The 14,943-nt window shown below is 48.2% G+C and overlaps 1 protein-coding gene across 4 annotated transcripts in view; it reads right to left on the bottom strand.

Annotated features, from left to right (window-relative positions):
- The window catches only part of LOC109901647 (SHC-transforming protein 1-like), a 30,296-nt gene that overhangs the window by 9,408 nt on the left and 5,945 nt on the right, over positions 1-14,943 (bottom strand). Inside the window, exons 2-5 of one of the 4 annotated variants that reach the window (XM_031787431.1) lie at positions 12,721-12,767; positions 3,097-3,261; positions 2,701-2,771; positions 480-543 (exon numbers count right to left, since the gene is read on the bottom strand). In XM_031787431.1, the coding sequence (XP_031643291.1) occupies positions 480-543; positions 2,701-2,771; positions 3,097-3,261; positions 12,721-12,732 (312 nt within the window). In that variant the 5' untranslated portion in view covers positions 12,733-12,767. Of the gene's footprint in view, positions 1-479; positions 544-2,700; positions 2,772-3,096; positions 4,821-12,720; positions 12,768-14,943 lie in introns of those variants that run through there. The other 3 variants (XM_031787430.1, XM_031787432.1, XM_031787429.1) reach the window with 3 other exon arrangements.

Genomic DNA, 14,943 nt, shown 5'->3' with positions numbered 1-14,943 from the left:
GTGATCCTGTCTGACTCTGCTCTGTTCAATGGTTCATATGGTCAACTGAAGCTTGTCAAGTCTCCCACAGTCCCCCACAGTCTCCCACAGTCTCCCACAGTCTCCCACAGTCTCCCAGGGCCAGACATGCTTTAGCCAAACCAGTCTGTTGGGTATATAGCTGTTTTATGTAGTGTTTGGGTGGATGCTTTAAGTTTTACTGGAATGCCCCCAGAAAGACGGACTGGGCCCGGCCCAGTTGGAGTTGGCTTAGTCTCGGCACACACAACTTAGTCACAAGTCTCCCTCATACAAGGGGCAGTGTGTACATGTGTGAGAGAGACAGTGAGAGAGAAAGAGGGAGACAGAGGTAATTACCTGGAAGTACCACTGACCACAGAGTGGTCAATCCAGCTAAATCCAGATCCAACAACGCCCTGACCACGGCCCTCTACTTAACACATAAATAAATAATACTCTGTGTGCGTATATTGGTGTACCTTTCTCTTGCGTTGGGCTCCTTTGGCTCCAGGCACTGCCTCACACACCACTGAGATAGCCTCTCTGAAACAACAACATGTGTGAGAATCTCTCTGTAACACACTTGTGCGGATTTCACACTGTGCAGCAGATTAGATGAAATCTGGCAACATGTTACAGACTTGATCATCCTGACAACCACACTCATCCTCACCTTGGATACAAACATCACTATAGAAACCAGAAGGAAACCACCAGGATTCCAGAACATGCTAATTTAGAGGTTGTGAGGGCGGTAGGCACACACACACAATACTGTTAAACCTATACAGTCCTTTCAGATTGACCAACACGGAATGGGTAGCGGCTAGGGACCAAAATAGAACAGGGCAAATAAGAGAACTGGGGGATATGAACTGGAGATAAATAATGCATTTGTATGTGAAAAGGAGGTAGCTAGTAAGAGTACATTTTGTGATTTGCAATGTTTTGAACCAGAGCCCTATACAACACTTAGCTCTAACTACATGGCTCTGTTTTGAACCAGAGCCCTATACAACACTTAGCTCTAACTACATGGCTCTGTTTTGAACCAGAGCCCTATACAACACTTAGCTCTAACTACATGGCTCTGTTTTGAACCAGAGCCCTATACAACACTTAGCTCTAACTACATGGCTCTGTTTTGAACCAGAGCCCTATACAACACTTAGCTCTAACTACATGGCTCTGTTTTGTACCAGAGCCCTATACAACACTTAGCTCTAACTACATGGCTCTGTTTTGAACCAGAGCCCTATACAAAACGTAGCTCTAACTACATGGCTCTGTTTTGAACCAGAGCCCTATACAACACTTAGCTCTAACTACATGGCTCTGTTTTGTACCAGAGCCCTATACAAAACTTAGCTCTAACTACATGGCTCTGTTTTGTACCAGAGCCCTATACAACACTTAGCTCTAACTACATGGCTCTGTTTTGTACCAGAGCCCTATACAACACTTAGCTCTAACTACATGGCTCTGTTTTGTACCAGAGCCCTATACAAAACTTAGCTCTAACTACATGGCTCTGTTTTGAACCAGAGCCCTATACAACACTTAGCTCTAACTACATGGCTCTGTTTTGTACCAGAGCCCTATACAACACTTAGCTCTAACTACATGGCTCTGTTTTGTACCAGAGCCCTATACAAAACTTAGCTCTAACTACATGGCTCTGTTTTGAACCAGAGCCCTATACAACACTTAGCTCTAACTACATGGCTCTGTTTTGAACCAGAGCCCTATACAACACTTAGCTCTAACTACATGGCTCTGTTTTGTACCAGAGCCCTATACAACACTTAGCTCTAACTACATGGCTCTGTTTTGAACCAGAGCCCTATACAACACTTAGCTCTAACTACATGGCTCTGTTTTGAACCAGAGCCCTATACAACACTTAGCTCTAACTACATGGCTCTGTTTTGTACCAGAGCCCTATACAACACTTAGCTCTAACTACATGGCTCTGCTTTGTACCAGAGCCCTATACAAAACTTAGCTCTAACTACATGGCTCTGTTTTGAACCAGAGCCCTATACAACACTTAGCTCTAACTACATGGCTCTGTTTTGAACCAGAGCCCTATACAACACTTAGCTCTAACTACATGGCTCTGTTTTGTACCAGAGCCCTATACAAAACTTAGCTCTAACTACATGGCTCTGTTTTGTACCAGAGCCCTATACAACACTTAGCTCTAACTACATGGCTCTGTTTTGAACCAGAGCCCTATACAACACTTAGCTCTAACTACATGGCTCTGTTTTGTACTACCTAACCACAGTACATCTGCGTGCAGTAACTTGATCATTAGCCTTAAACAACAGCTTAAACGGTTAGTTCACCCAAATGACAAAATAACACATTGGTTTCCTTACCCTGTAAGCAGTCTAAGGACAAGGTATGACAGCAATCCATGCCTTGGTTTGGTTTTGCTGGCGCTGTTTCCAAATGCTAACGTTTTAGCAATTGTTGCACAAATCCCATTCAAGTCATGGTACTGCTATTAGCATTTTCCGCGCATCATGTTCAAATCATCTATAAGTGACTTTGTTGAGCTTCACAATACATTTGAGATACTTCCGGGGGATTTTGATTGTCATAATGTTTCCATAGACTGCTTACAGGGTAACGAAACCAATATGACATTTTGTAATTGGTTGAACTATCCCTTGAACAATTGGAGGTTCTCACCTGGTGACCTGAGTTCTGGTGTTGAAGTCCAGCGCCCTCATAGACTGTAGCACCTCCACACAGCCCATATACTACACAGGAAATAAAGAGGAGACGCATATGAACAGGAATGCCACATCCTACAGCACTCCTCTCCACACAGCCTATACACTACACAGGAAACAGGAAAGGAACTCATATGAACTAGGATTCCATTTCCTCCAGAACACCCATATTGACCGGAGGGGAAGATGGAAACAGATAGAGACAGACGGAAAGATGGACAGACAAGAGAATAGATCATTTTGAGAGAGCAACAGAAAAATTGACAGATCTGGAAAGTTAAAGAAATATGCAAGTACTAGCCTATAGGCCTACATCCTACAAACTGAAAAACAGAGAACAACCAACTCTTACCCGTACTGAGTAGGCGACCCCAGTGGTGCTGACCACATGGTCTGAGTGTAGCCATCCTCTGGTGGGCTTGTTGACGAAGGAGCCGTGGCGTGTCCACTCATCTCCCCCCAGCTGCCCCCCCTCCACCCGCGCCCTCCTGGACGCCCCACCCAGCCGGTTCATATCCTGCAGAGGGGGGCGATGGGGGGGAGAGGGGGCTGTTAAACAGGGAGGGGGGTGAGGAGTGGGAGAGCTGGAACTGTTACCCCCTGAAGACCCCATGGGGGCTTGAGCCCGCTGAGGCCTGCTGGAGACCTTGAGGCCTGGGAGTAGAGTAGCAGAGACGCCCAGGCGAAGGGCTCCCATCCTGGGGAAGAAGGAACAGAGCGTGGTGGGGCTGTTCTCAGCCCGGCGGGGGGAGGAAGGGGGGAGGATGGGGGTGAGAGAGGAGGAGGAGAGGGAGGAGGTTAGCCCAGGAGGGGTGAGGGGGGTTGCGGGGGTGGAAGGGGGGAGGGACAAAGGGTTGGAGTTGGTATCGTCATTCGAACTGAGAGATTCACTCCGGAAGTGAGTGTACTTAGTTTTTGGGACCAGCTCCATCATGGATCTAAGATGTTATTTCAGTGTTTCTCTAACAAGTCCACACACTCTGGTGTGATTCAGTCTAAACAACAACGGTGGTTCATTCTCTCTTTCTCTGTATTATCAGTCTCCCGCTCAAAAACTCGCTCGTCTTTCTTTCCCTCTCGGTGACCGTTGTCTCTCTGTCCACCCTGTTTTATATCCTCCCGTCATTGTCAGGCAGTGCGGCAGACACTGCGCAAGAAACACCATCTACAAGAAAGAGGAGAGCAGCAAGAGGAGCGATTGAAGGATCACTCTCTAAGAGTCTAACCCAGCACACTGATGGAGTGATACTCAGTTGTTTGGTGTCTTCGCTGTCAGTCTTACAACATGTTATCACTTTCAATCCACAGAAATGAATGCCACTTTCCAATAGACAGAATCAAAAAGGATTTTCTGAAAAATGCTGTTTGAGCACATCAGCATGTCAACTAATGTAGCATGGCACTTAAGTCCAGTTGTTCATCTTTGAGCACCATGGAGATTCCACATACAACCTCAGAATGTGATTGTCTATTGACAGACACTCAGGTGGTATGAGTTACTGCATCAAGAGGCCTACCCTCATGTGTCTGTGTGTGTTAGCATGTGTTGGAGTAGAAACCTACTCTTCTGCCTGTAAATGGCACAGTGTGTGAGTCTGTGGTGTGTGGTGTGTGTGTGCGCGTTTCAGCGTGTCTGTCGGGGCAGTAGCTGACTAGCCTCTCTTGCCTGACACGGGCCCATAAAAACCCTATTAGCTGCCAATGAGTAGATCAGAAGGGACACACACACACAGTGCTGATACGCACACACACTGCCAAGACACAGCAGTGACGGGTCGATACAACAGAGTAAGATTATCTGCAGAGCTTAATATAGCAAAGTTCTGTTAAGACCTGCTGATCTATGGCCAGACACCAATTCTGGCAGGGAAAATCTCTATCCCTCCTGCTTTTTATTCCTCTCTCTCTTTATCCCTCTTTCTCTCCTGTGAGCAGTTTTGTTTCAGGTTCCAAGGCTGCTGGAGAATACTCCTAAGTAATTTAACTCTTCCTCCTCTGTACTCTTTCACTCTCTCTTTTCCTCACTCCCTCTCTCTCTTCCTCCAGATGGTCTCGTGTCCTCTCTGGATGGCCTTGGCCTTCTCCCTCTCTTTCTCCCCCTCTTCCTCTCTCTTCCTCCAGATCACCTCCTGTACAGTCTCTCTCCCTCTCTCTGCGCTTCTCTCTCCCCTCAGCTTGTCCTCTCCTATCCTCTCCTGGAATCCCTCTCTCCTCCTCCACACTGTTTTCTGTGCCTCCCTCAGTAGCCGCTGCACTTCTTCCTTCTCTCGCTCCACCACTTCCTGCCTTCTCTTCCAAATGATCTCTCGCTCCCCCCCTCCCCCCCCCTCGTCTCCTTTCCCGTTCTCCAGACTGTCCTCTTAAACAGTCCCTCTACTTCAAAGATTGTCTGTCTCTCTCCACACTCACTCTGTAACTACAGCCAGAGTCTATACAATGCACATAACCTAGTAACAGACACCACTAGATAAGAAAAAGACCAGATGCTGGGCTTGTCCCTGACTGAAGTTTCTGATATGGCTAAAACTGTAGGTAGAGCTGTTCTAGAACATTGCTGCCCTGGTTAGAGTGGATACGTTCTGGAGCACCATAGCATCAGAAGTGCTAGAGTTGGAGAAGTTGCCTCTTTCTGGTTACAGAAACAGTGACACACACAGTGGTGATGTAACAAGAGAGAATGTAGGTCATTGGCTGATGACACCATCGGTGCGATTGTTTTGATGATAATGAGACCTGAATGGTACTGGAGGCTTGTTAGAGAACTCAATCACCCAGTCATTACACTTAATTAAACTTCCCCTCCCTCTCTCTCTCCTTATGGATACAACAGAAACAGTCTTGTTTAAACAAGCCACGCCAATAGTCAGTTACCTGAGAGAAGCATGTGTATTTCTTGACACAGCACAGTACGATACAGTACTAGCCTAACTAGAAACACTGAGCTAACTACAGTCCGAACAACTGTATAGTCCATCCAAAGAGAAAACTAAATTTTTCTTACATGAACAGTCTCCAGCCGCAAGACACAGCTCACAGGACTGAATAGTGGAGGTTGAACCAAGAATATAACTCCAGGGGCTTGTCAGCTCACAGGACTGAATAGTGGAGGTTGAACCAAGAATATAACTCCAGGGGCTTGTCAGCTCACAGGACTGAATAGTGGAGGTTGAACCTAGAATATAACTCCAGGGGCTTGTCAGCTCACATATCAGAGTTGTTTCCAGCACTTTACACATGTTCTAACCATTACTCTGCCAGGTTTGACCCACTGAGATAAAACTTTGTAACAGATTGACAATTTGGCACCAAGAGTTACACGATGATACCAGAGAAAGTTGACTTTCAACAACAAGCGCTAATGGCTAAAGCCCTGTATGTTTGGAAGCAGAGGGCTACCAGCTAGCCGTTTGATTTTGGCTGCCTAGCAACAGACAGAGGGACGCTCGCTCGATCACACCAGTCTAGCACCAGAGGGTCTGTCTACAGAGCCTGCCACAGCACTCGCTAGCTGTAGACAACGTGTCCCGTGTGGCTCACCTGGTGGAGCATTAGGCTTGCAACGCCAGGGTTGTGGGTTCGATTCCTACAGGGGACCAGTAAGAACAAGTATGCACTCACAACTCTAAGTCGCTCTGGAAAAAGAGTGTCTACTAAATGACTAAAATATAAATGTCAACACAGATGAACGTATAGAGTTGCGTTCAATTGTGAAACGCTAGCAACAGACAGAACCAGTCGCTAACAGTGACGAGATGTCACAAACATAGGTTAACACTAGTAAATGCTAGTACAGCAGGTTTAACCCTCGCCCTGCCAGATGTTAGTGCACAGAATAAAACACAGTGTAGGTCAGACGAGTGCTGAGTATAGCGCCCTCTACCTGAAGAGATGTCCTGATTCTCCTACACACAGATAGAAAACACACACAAGTAGAGAAAGTCACCACTACACTAACACATAAACAACACACAGTTGATGATACCAGTTAAGACTACACAGTTCCACAGCTGTACAAAGTGAATGATATGTCCACATACAGTATCAGTAGAATCATCTGATTATAATCCAGATTGGTCATTTCTGACATCGGCTTGGTATACCACCTGTCCCGGTAGTTAATATGGCAAAGATGGCACAGCACAAGCTAAAGAGAGAGAACGAGAGATCTACCTCATGGCAAACCAGTAAGAACACTGCATCAAATTAATTCTAGACAGAGCCTACATTTACATAAATAGGTTAGGTTCTAGTCTGGACTGTTTCTCCTGGTTTTCACTACCCCACCAGTTGTCTGGAATGTTTCTCCTGGTTATCACCACCCCACCAGTAGTCTGGACTGTTTCTCCTGGTTATCACCACCCCACCAGTAGTCTGGACTGTTTCTCCTGGTTATCACCACCCCACCAGTAGTCTGGACTGTTTCTCCTGGTTATCACCACCCCACCAGTAGTCTGGACTGTTTCTCCTGGTTATCACCACCCCACCAGTAGTCTGGACTGTTTCTCCTGGTTATCACCACCCCACCAGTAGTCTGGACTGTTTCTCCTGGTTATCACCACCCCACCAGTAGTCTGGACTGTTTCTCCTGGTTATCACCACCCCACCAGTAGTCTGGACTGTTTCTCCTGGTTATCACCACCCCACCAGTAGTCTGGACTGTTTCTCCTGGTTATCACCACCCTAGACAGACCCGTATAGAAAGAACAGCACCAGTGTTTGAAAAAAGACTCAAAAGAACTTTACATCTCAGTCTGTCTCTGACTGAGGCGGATGCAAGTTGCCGTGGCAACAAACATTAAAAGAGAAGCCTGCTCAGGATCTATATTGAGAAATCCTGACAGTGGCAGAAACATCTCAGACAACGAGATAACAGACTGCTTCCACAAATCAGAGCCCAGGAGCAGCTAAGCAGAGCTGAGACTGACCCATTACGGTCTTTAACATCTAACTATAGAAACTACAGCCGGTCGGTCAGCCAGAGACTCCTGGAGGGATCAATACCACTCAGGAAATGATCAAAGTTTGGGCCACGTCGCACCGGCCATAAAACCAAATCAATGTTGACATCCCAACCTGGCTGATTCCAGAATCTGGCTAGGACACATGGATTAACACAACATATATTGCTTCAGAGGATGAAATACTTTCATATATGATAGTCAATATTAATATCAATAAACTTTACTAAATCACAATAGCTAACACTTTAGAAAAAAATTGCATAACAACAACCTGAATGTTTTCCTGTACAGTCCTAACTGTTAGGTAAGTAACGACAAAGGTGGTGATTGTATAATAATCTGCAGAGCAGGAATTTTTCCACCTATAATTGTTTTGAGTTGTGAATAAATTCTTGAGAACTCTTCCTTTGCGTCAAGAGTGAATGAAAAATGTAAAACAATTGTTCCTTATTTTGGGTTAGACAGAGTAGAGGTGATTATCCGTAGCATGGTATTAACAGAGCTCCATATTCACATCAGAACCATATTCATGTTTAAACACCCTCGCTCTCTCCTCTCTTCCACTCGTTTAAATCACTAAGTCATTGCCAGATCTCATATCCTCTCCATCTATCCTCTCCTCAGCTTGTCCTCCTCCTCTCTTCTCCGTCTCAGTAGAATGTGAAACAGCAGAACGGCAGGGCTGAACAACGGCACTCCTTCATTGTCTTCCTCTCCTCCTCTTGCTTCGCTCTCTCATTCCCCTTTGCTTTCCTTCCAGCTCTGTCTGAGTGAGAGACGAGCCCGCTGTCTATCCTCTCCTTCTCCCTCTCTGTCTATCTGTCTGGGTGATGCCGCCTCTCTCTCTCCCTCTCTCACGTGCTGCTGCTTTTTTCCTGTCTCATCCGCTCACCCCTCCTTCCCTTCCCGTTCCATTTCCCTCCCCTCCCCTCCTTCCCATTCCCCTCCCTCCTTTCCTTTCCCTCCCCTCTCTCGTTCCATTTCCCTCCCCGTTCCATTTCCATTCCTCCCTCGCTCCATTTCCCTCCCCCCTTCCCTTTCCATATCCTTCCCTTCCTCGTTCCATTTCCCCCCCTCCTTCCCTTTCTCGTTCCCGTTCCCCCTCTCATTCCATTTCCCTCCATCCTCTCGTTCCATTTCCATCCCTCCCTCCTCCCTCTCTCGTTCCATTTCCCCCTCCCTCCTCCCCCTCCCTCCTTCCCCTTCCTCATTCCATTTCCCTCCCTCGTTCCATTTCCCTCCTTCGTTCCATTTCCCTCCCCCTCCCTCCTCCCCCTCCCTCCTTCCCCTTCCTCATTCCATTTCCCTCCTTCGTTCCATTTCCCTCCCCTTTCCCTCCCTCCCTCGTTCCATTTCCCTCCTTCGTTCCATTTCCCTCCCCCCTCTCGTTCCATTTCCCTCCCCTTTCCCTCCCTCCCTCGTTCCATTTCCCTCCTTCGTTCCATTTCCCTCCCCCCTCTCGTTCCATTTCCCTCCCCCCTCTCGTTCCATTTCCTTCCCCCTCCCTCTCTCTCGTTCCATTTCCCTCCTTCCCCTCTCTCATTCCATTTCCCTCCCTTCCCCTCTCTCGTTCCATTTCCCTCCCTTCCCCTCTCTCCTTCCATTCCCCTCTCTCCTTCCATTTCCCTCCCTCCCCCTCTCCTTCCATTTCCCTCCCTCCCCCTCTCCTTCCATTTCCCTCCCTCCCCCCTCTCCTTCCATTTCCCTCCCTCCCCCCTCTCCTTCCATTTCCCTCCCTTGTTCCATTTCCCTCCTTCGTTCCATTTCCCTCCCCTTTCCCTCCCTCCATTTCCCTCCCTCCCTCCATTTCCCTCCCCTTTCCCTCCCTCGTTCCATTTCCCTCCTTCGTTCCATTTCCCTCCCCCCTCTCGTTCCATTTCCCTCCCCCCTCTCGTTCCATTTCCTTCCCCCTCCCTCTCTCTCGTTCCATTTCCCTCCTTCCCCTCTCTCTCGTTCCATTTCCCTCCCTTCCCCTCTCTCGTTCCATTTCCCTCCCTTCCCCTCTCTCCTTCCATTTCCCTCCCTTCCCCTCTCTCCTTCCATTTCCCTCCCTCCATTTCCCTCCCTCCCCCTCTCCTTCCATTTCCCTCCCTCCTCTCCTTCCATTTCCCTCCCCCCTCTCCTTCCATTTCCGTCCCTCCCTCCTCCCCTTCCATTTCCATCCCTCCCTCCCCCCTTCCATTTCCATCCCTCCCTCCCTCTCTCATTCCATTTCCTTCCCCCTCCCCCCCCCTCGTTCCATTTCCCTCCCTCCTTCCATTTCCCTCCCGCCTTCCCCTCTCGTTCCATTTCCCTCCCGCCTTCCCCTCTCGTTCCATTTCCCTCCCTCCTTCCCCTCTCGTTCCATTTCCCTCCCTCCCTCCATTTCCCTCCCCTTTCCCTCCCTCCCTCGTTCCATTTCCCTCCTTCGTTCCATTTCCCTCCTTCGTTCCATTTCCCTCCCCCCTCTCGTTCCATTTCCTTCCCCCTCCCTCTCTCTCATTCCATTTCCCTCCTTCCATTTCCCTCCCTTCCCCTCCCTTCCCCTCTCTCCTTCCATTTCCCTCCCTTCCCCCCTCTCCTTCCATTTCCCTCCCTCCCCCTCTCCTTCCATTTCCCTCCCTCCCCCCTCTCCTTCCATTTCCCTCCCTCCCCCCCTTCCATTTCCATCCCTCCCTCCCCCCTTCCATTTCCATCCCTCCCTCCCTCTCTCACTCCATTTCCTTCCCCCTCCCCCCCTCGTTCCATTTCCCTCCCTCCTTCCATTTCCCTCCCGCCTTCCCCTCTCGTTCCATTTCCCTCCCGCCTTCCCCTCTCGTTCCATTTCCCTCCCGCCTTCCCCTCTCGTTCCATTTCCCTCCCTCCTTCCCCTCTCGTTCCATTTCCCTCCCTCCCTCCATTTCCCTCCCCTTTCCCTCCCTCCCTCGTTCCATTTCCCTCCTTCGTTCCATTTCCCTCCTTCGTTCCATTTCCCTCCCCCCTCTCGTTCCATTTCCTTCCCCCTCCCTCTCTCTCATTCCATTTCCCTCCTTCTCCTCTCTCTCGTTCCATTTCCCTCCCTTCCCCTCTCTCGTTCCATTTCCCTCCCTTCCCCTCTCTCCTTCCATTTCCCTCCCTTCCCCTCTCTCCTTCCATTTCCCTCCCTCCCCCTCTCCTTCCATTTCCCTCCCTCCCCCTCTCCTTCCATTTCCCTCCCTCCCCCTCTCCTTCCATTTCCCTCCCTCCCCCCTCTCCTTCCATTTCCCTCCCTCCCCCCTCTCCTTCCATTTCCGTCCCTCCCTCCTCCCCTTCCATTTCCATCCCTCCCTCCCCCCTTCCATTTCCATCCCTCCCTCCCTCTCTCACTCCATTTCCTTCCCCCTCCCCCCCCTCGTTCCATTTCCCTCCCTCCTTCCATTTCCCTCCCGCCTTCCCCTCTCGTTCCATTTCCCTCCCGTTCCATTTCCCTCCCTCCTTCCCCTCTCATTCCATTTCCCTCCCTCCATTTCCCTCCCTCCCTCGTTCCATTTCCCTCCTTCCCCTTCCTCGTTCCATTTCCCCTCCCGCCTTCCATTTCCCCTCCCTCGTTCCATTACCCCTCCCTCGTTCCATTTCCATTCCTCCCTCGTTCCATTTCCATTCCTCCCTCCTTCCCTTTCCCTCTCGCTCCATTTCCCCTCTCTCGTTCCATTTCCCCTCTCTCGTTCCATTTCCCCTCTCTCGTTCCATTTCCCCTCTCTCGTTCCATTTCCCCTCTCTCCTTCCTCTCTCGTTCCATTTCCCTCCCTTCCCCTCTCGTTCCATTTCCCCCCTCTCCCACTTTGCAGTCTAAACCATTTAACAGTACATACACGTGTGTGCACTGAGCGTTGCTCTCTCCCTTTCTCAGTCACACACACGGGGAAGGACAAAGGAATGGATGGAGGAGGGGAAGGCGAGAGGGATGGAGATAGTAGAGCGCACATGGGCTGTTTCCCCTCTAAAAGGCTCCTCCCCCTTTTTCCTGTTTGGTAACCTGAGAACCAGAGGGAGAGATGGATTGAATTGATATGGAGGGAAAGAGAAAAAAGGAGGGAAACAGACAGAGGAAGAGAGGGAGAGGAGAGTCTCTCTCTCGACAGACCATACAGACCAGACATGCAGGCTGATTTGAGGGCATTGTGAATAACCTTGATGTATATGGCCAAATATGGACATTTAACCTGGCAATGCCAAGCAGCTACTGTACCACGAGTTCACCGCTGGTAAAGAACAGGTTATTATCTCACAAACAGGACAGTAACAACAGAAACAATACACTTGATGTGGCAGTCAAGATTCATATTCTTCAAGTCTTAAAAAAAAAGAGAAAACCAAAGTGATCAGTGGACCAAGTGAGAACTTCCAGTGATGAGAACCGAGATTCAGACAGAAACACAGAGGATCTAGAACTGCAGAACCGCTAGAGAGACAGAATCAGGGAGAGAAGCTCAGAACCCACGTCAACACCTCAGCGTTGCCCACAGAGAGATTGATTGTTGAACGCACACCCACAGTGTGATGACACCGTTCACCATACAGATCACAGCGGTATACAGAGTGATTGTTGAACGCACACCCACAGTGTGATGACACCGTTCACCATACAGATCACAGCGGTATACAGTGATTGTTGAACGCACACCCACAGTGTGATGACACCGTTCACCATACAGATCACAGCGGTATACAGTGTGATTGTTGAACGCACACCCACAGTGTGATGACACCGTTCACCATACAGATCACAGCGGTATACAGTGTGATTGTTGAACGCACACCCACAGTGTGATGACACCGTTCACCATACAGATCACAGCGGTATACAGAGTGATTGTTGTGCTTGTTGAACACACACCCAACAACCCCACACCAGGCCCTGCACCAGCGTAACACACACACACACACACACACCTCTAAATGGCTTAGATAGACAAATAAACAATGCCCTTTACAGCAGGGAGATACTGACAGTGGGAGGCGCAACCAGCAACCCATATGCCTGTGTGTGTGTGTGTGTGTGTCTCTCAATTTCTTACCACGTATTCCATGGGACAACACTGACTGCCTGTGAGTGTCTGTAACCCTAAAAACACCAAAGCGCACATCAGCACACGGTACACGCACTCTTAGCCAATCACTGAGCGTTGTACATGTAGCGAATCATAGTTCTCCTAAATGATCCCCTCACAAACACTTGGCTTGGAGCATGCATTGCTCCCAGGATCAGCTGTGGAGAGAGTCATGTGACCTCCTTGCTCAGGTGAGCGCAAAGGTATACACACACACACACACACACGTTAGGCAAGCTGTTTTTGTATCATACCAAAGACGGTGTGTGTGTATATTGAGCATGTTCAGACACACATTGTGGAATGAAAGGAATTACTTACAGGGACTAGTCAAATAAATCCAGACAACAGCTTTCCTTTCCAAATATATGTACACACACGCACAACATATAACCTGTCAGGTGTTGTGAATGTGACAGAACAGGTCCAGAAATAGTCAGGTTATAGAGGGTATATCACTGTGATTTGGGGGTGATATGGACATTAGATTAGCCAGGCTTTCAGCAGGCCCAACCAGCCGACCAGACCAGTTAACAGTTCTACATGAGGGAAACAGATAGGAGCAAACAACCTGAAACTCTCTCCCTCTTTTTCGCTCTCCCTTCCTCTCTCCTAATTTTATTCTCACGCTGTCCCTATCCTCGTTTTATTCTCACGCTGTCCCTATCCTCGTTTTATTCTCACGCTGTCCCTATCCTCGTTTTATTCTCACGCTGTCCCTATCCTCGTTTTATTCTCTCTATCCACTCTCCTTCTTTCACTTACTCTTGTCTGTTTCCCTTGTCTGCTCTGTCTCACATTGATTTTCTATTTTCCTCTCAGGTTCTCCAAGTCTGTCCCTTCCTCTATCCTTCAATACCAAATACTGTAAAACTTCCATTAATATCCCAGGTGTTTATTTGCTTTAATCACTGAACACAACCGGCGCTTATTAGAGACAGGCTTTTATTTCAGCCAGGCGTCTACTTCCTTAACGCACACAGCAAAGACTACCACACTGTTTGTGACTAGTATACACATTATTAATAACAAATCCATCACAGATCAGACATGCAAAGACTAGCCTGCCTATCATACACCCCCGATTTCACGTTTCAGCACCATTGTCTCACTCGTTGCACCTCTTGTATCCACCGTAGTTGAGCCGACCATGTCAAACCACACTGCTGTCTCATCCATGACTCGCCTTTATCTTCTTTTGAACAATCTTTACTGTACTCACTGAAGTTCACTCGTAAACAATTACATTTAGACACAGCATTTATTTGAAACAGGTGTTTATTTGCTGGAATGTGTGCCGCTGCCTGGCTATTAAAAAAGGACAGGCAGTCTGAAGGTAGAGTTTTTTTTTTATTGCCTACTAACATACTTAGCTATTCTCAGATACTCAAACACACACACATTCCCATTCTGCCTGCCTCCTGTCCTGACCACACCGGGTTCCACTCCTATCAGCTAAAAACAAGAAGAAGTGGCTCCAGTGGGCACGCGGTCACCAACACTGGACAGTTGAGGAGTGGAAACATCCCCTGGAACATGACAGGCAGTTCAGTTTATTGTTGTGGCCTGGTCAGTCCACAGACCTCAACCCAATAGAACATATTTAGGAGGAGATGGAACGGGCTGTTCACAGCATGTATGTACCACTGTCCAATCTGCAGCAACTGCATGAGCCCATGACGCCAACATGGACCAACATCCCTGTGGAACGTTTCCGACACCTTGTAGTGTGTCACAAAGAATTCAGGCTGTTCTGGAGGCAAAGGGGGTCTGACCCGGTACTATTTTTATTTTTTATTTCACCTTTATTTAACCAGGTAGGCTAGTTGAGAACAAGTTCTCATTTGCAACTGCGACCTGGCCAAGATAAAGCATAGCAGTGTGAACAGACAACACAGAGTTACACATGGAGTAAACAATTAACAAGTCAATAACACAGTAGGAAAAAAAAGAGAGTCTATATACATTGTGTGCAAAAGGCATGAGGAGGTAGGCGAATAATTACAATTTTGCAGATTAACACTGGAGTGATAAATGATCAGATGGTCATGTACAGGTAGAGATATTGGTGTGCAAAAGAGCAGAAAAGTAAATAAATAAAAACAGTATGGGGATGAGGTAGGTAAAAATGGGTGGGCTATTTACCGATAGACTATGTACAGCGGCAGCTGCTCAGATAGCAGATGTTTG

The sequence above is a fragment of the Oncorhynchus kisutch genome, linkage group LG13 (assembly GCF_002021735.2).
Source record: "Oncorhynchus kisutch isolate 150728-3 linkage group LG13, Okis_V2, whole genome shotgun sequence".
Classification (NCBI taxonomy): Eukaryota; Metazoa; Chordata; class Actinopteri; order Salmoniformes; family Salmonidae; genus Oncorhynchus; species Oncorhynchus kisutch.
This window is presented reverse-complemented; position numbering and strand designations above follow the sequence as displayed.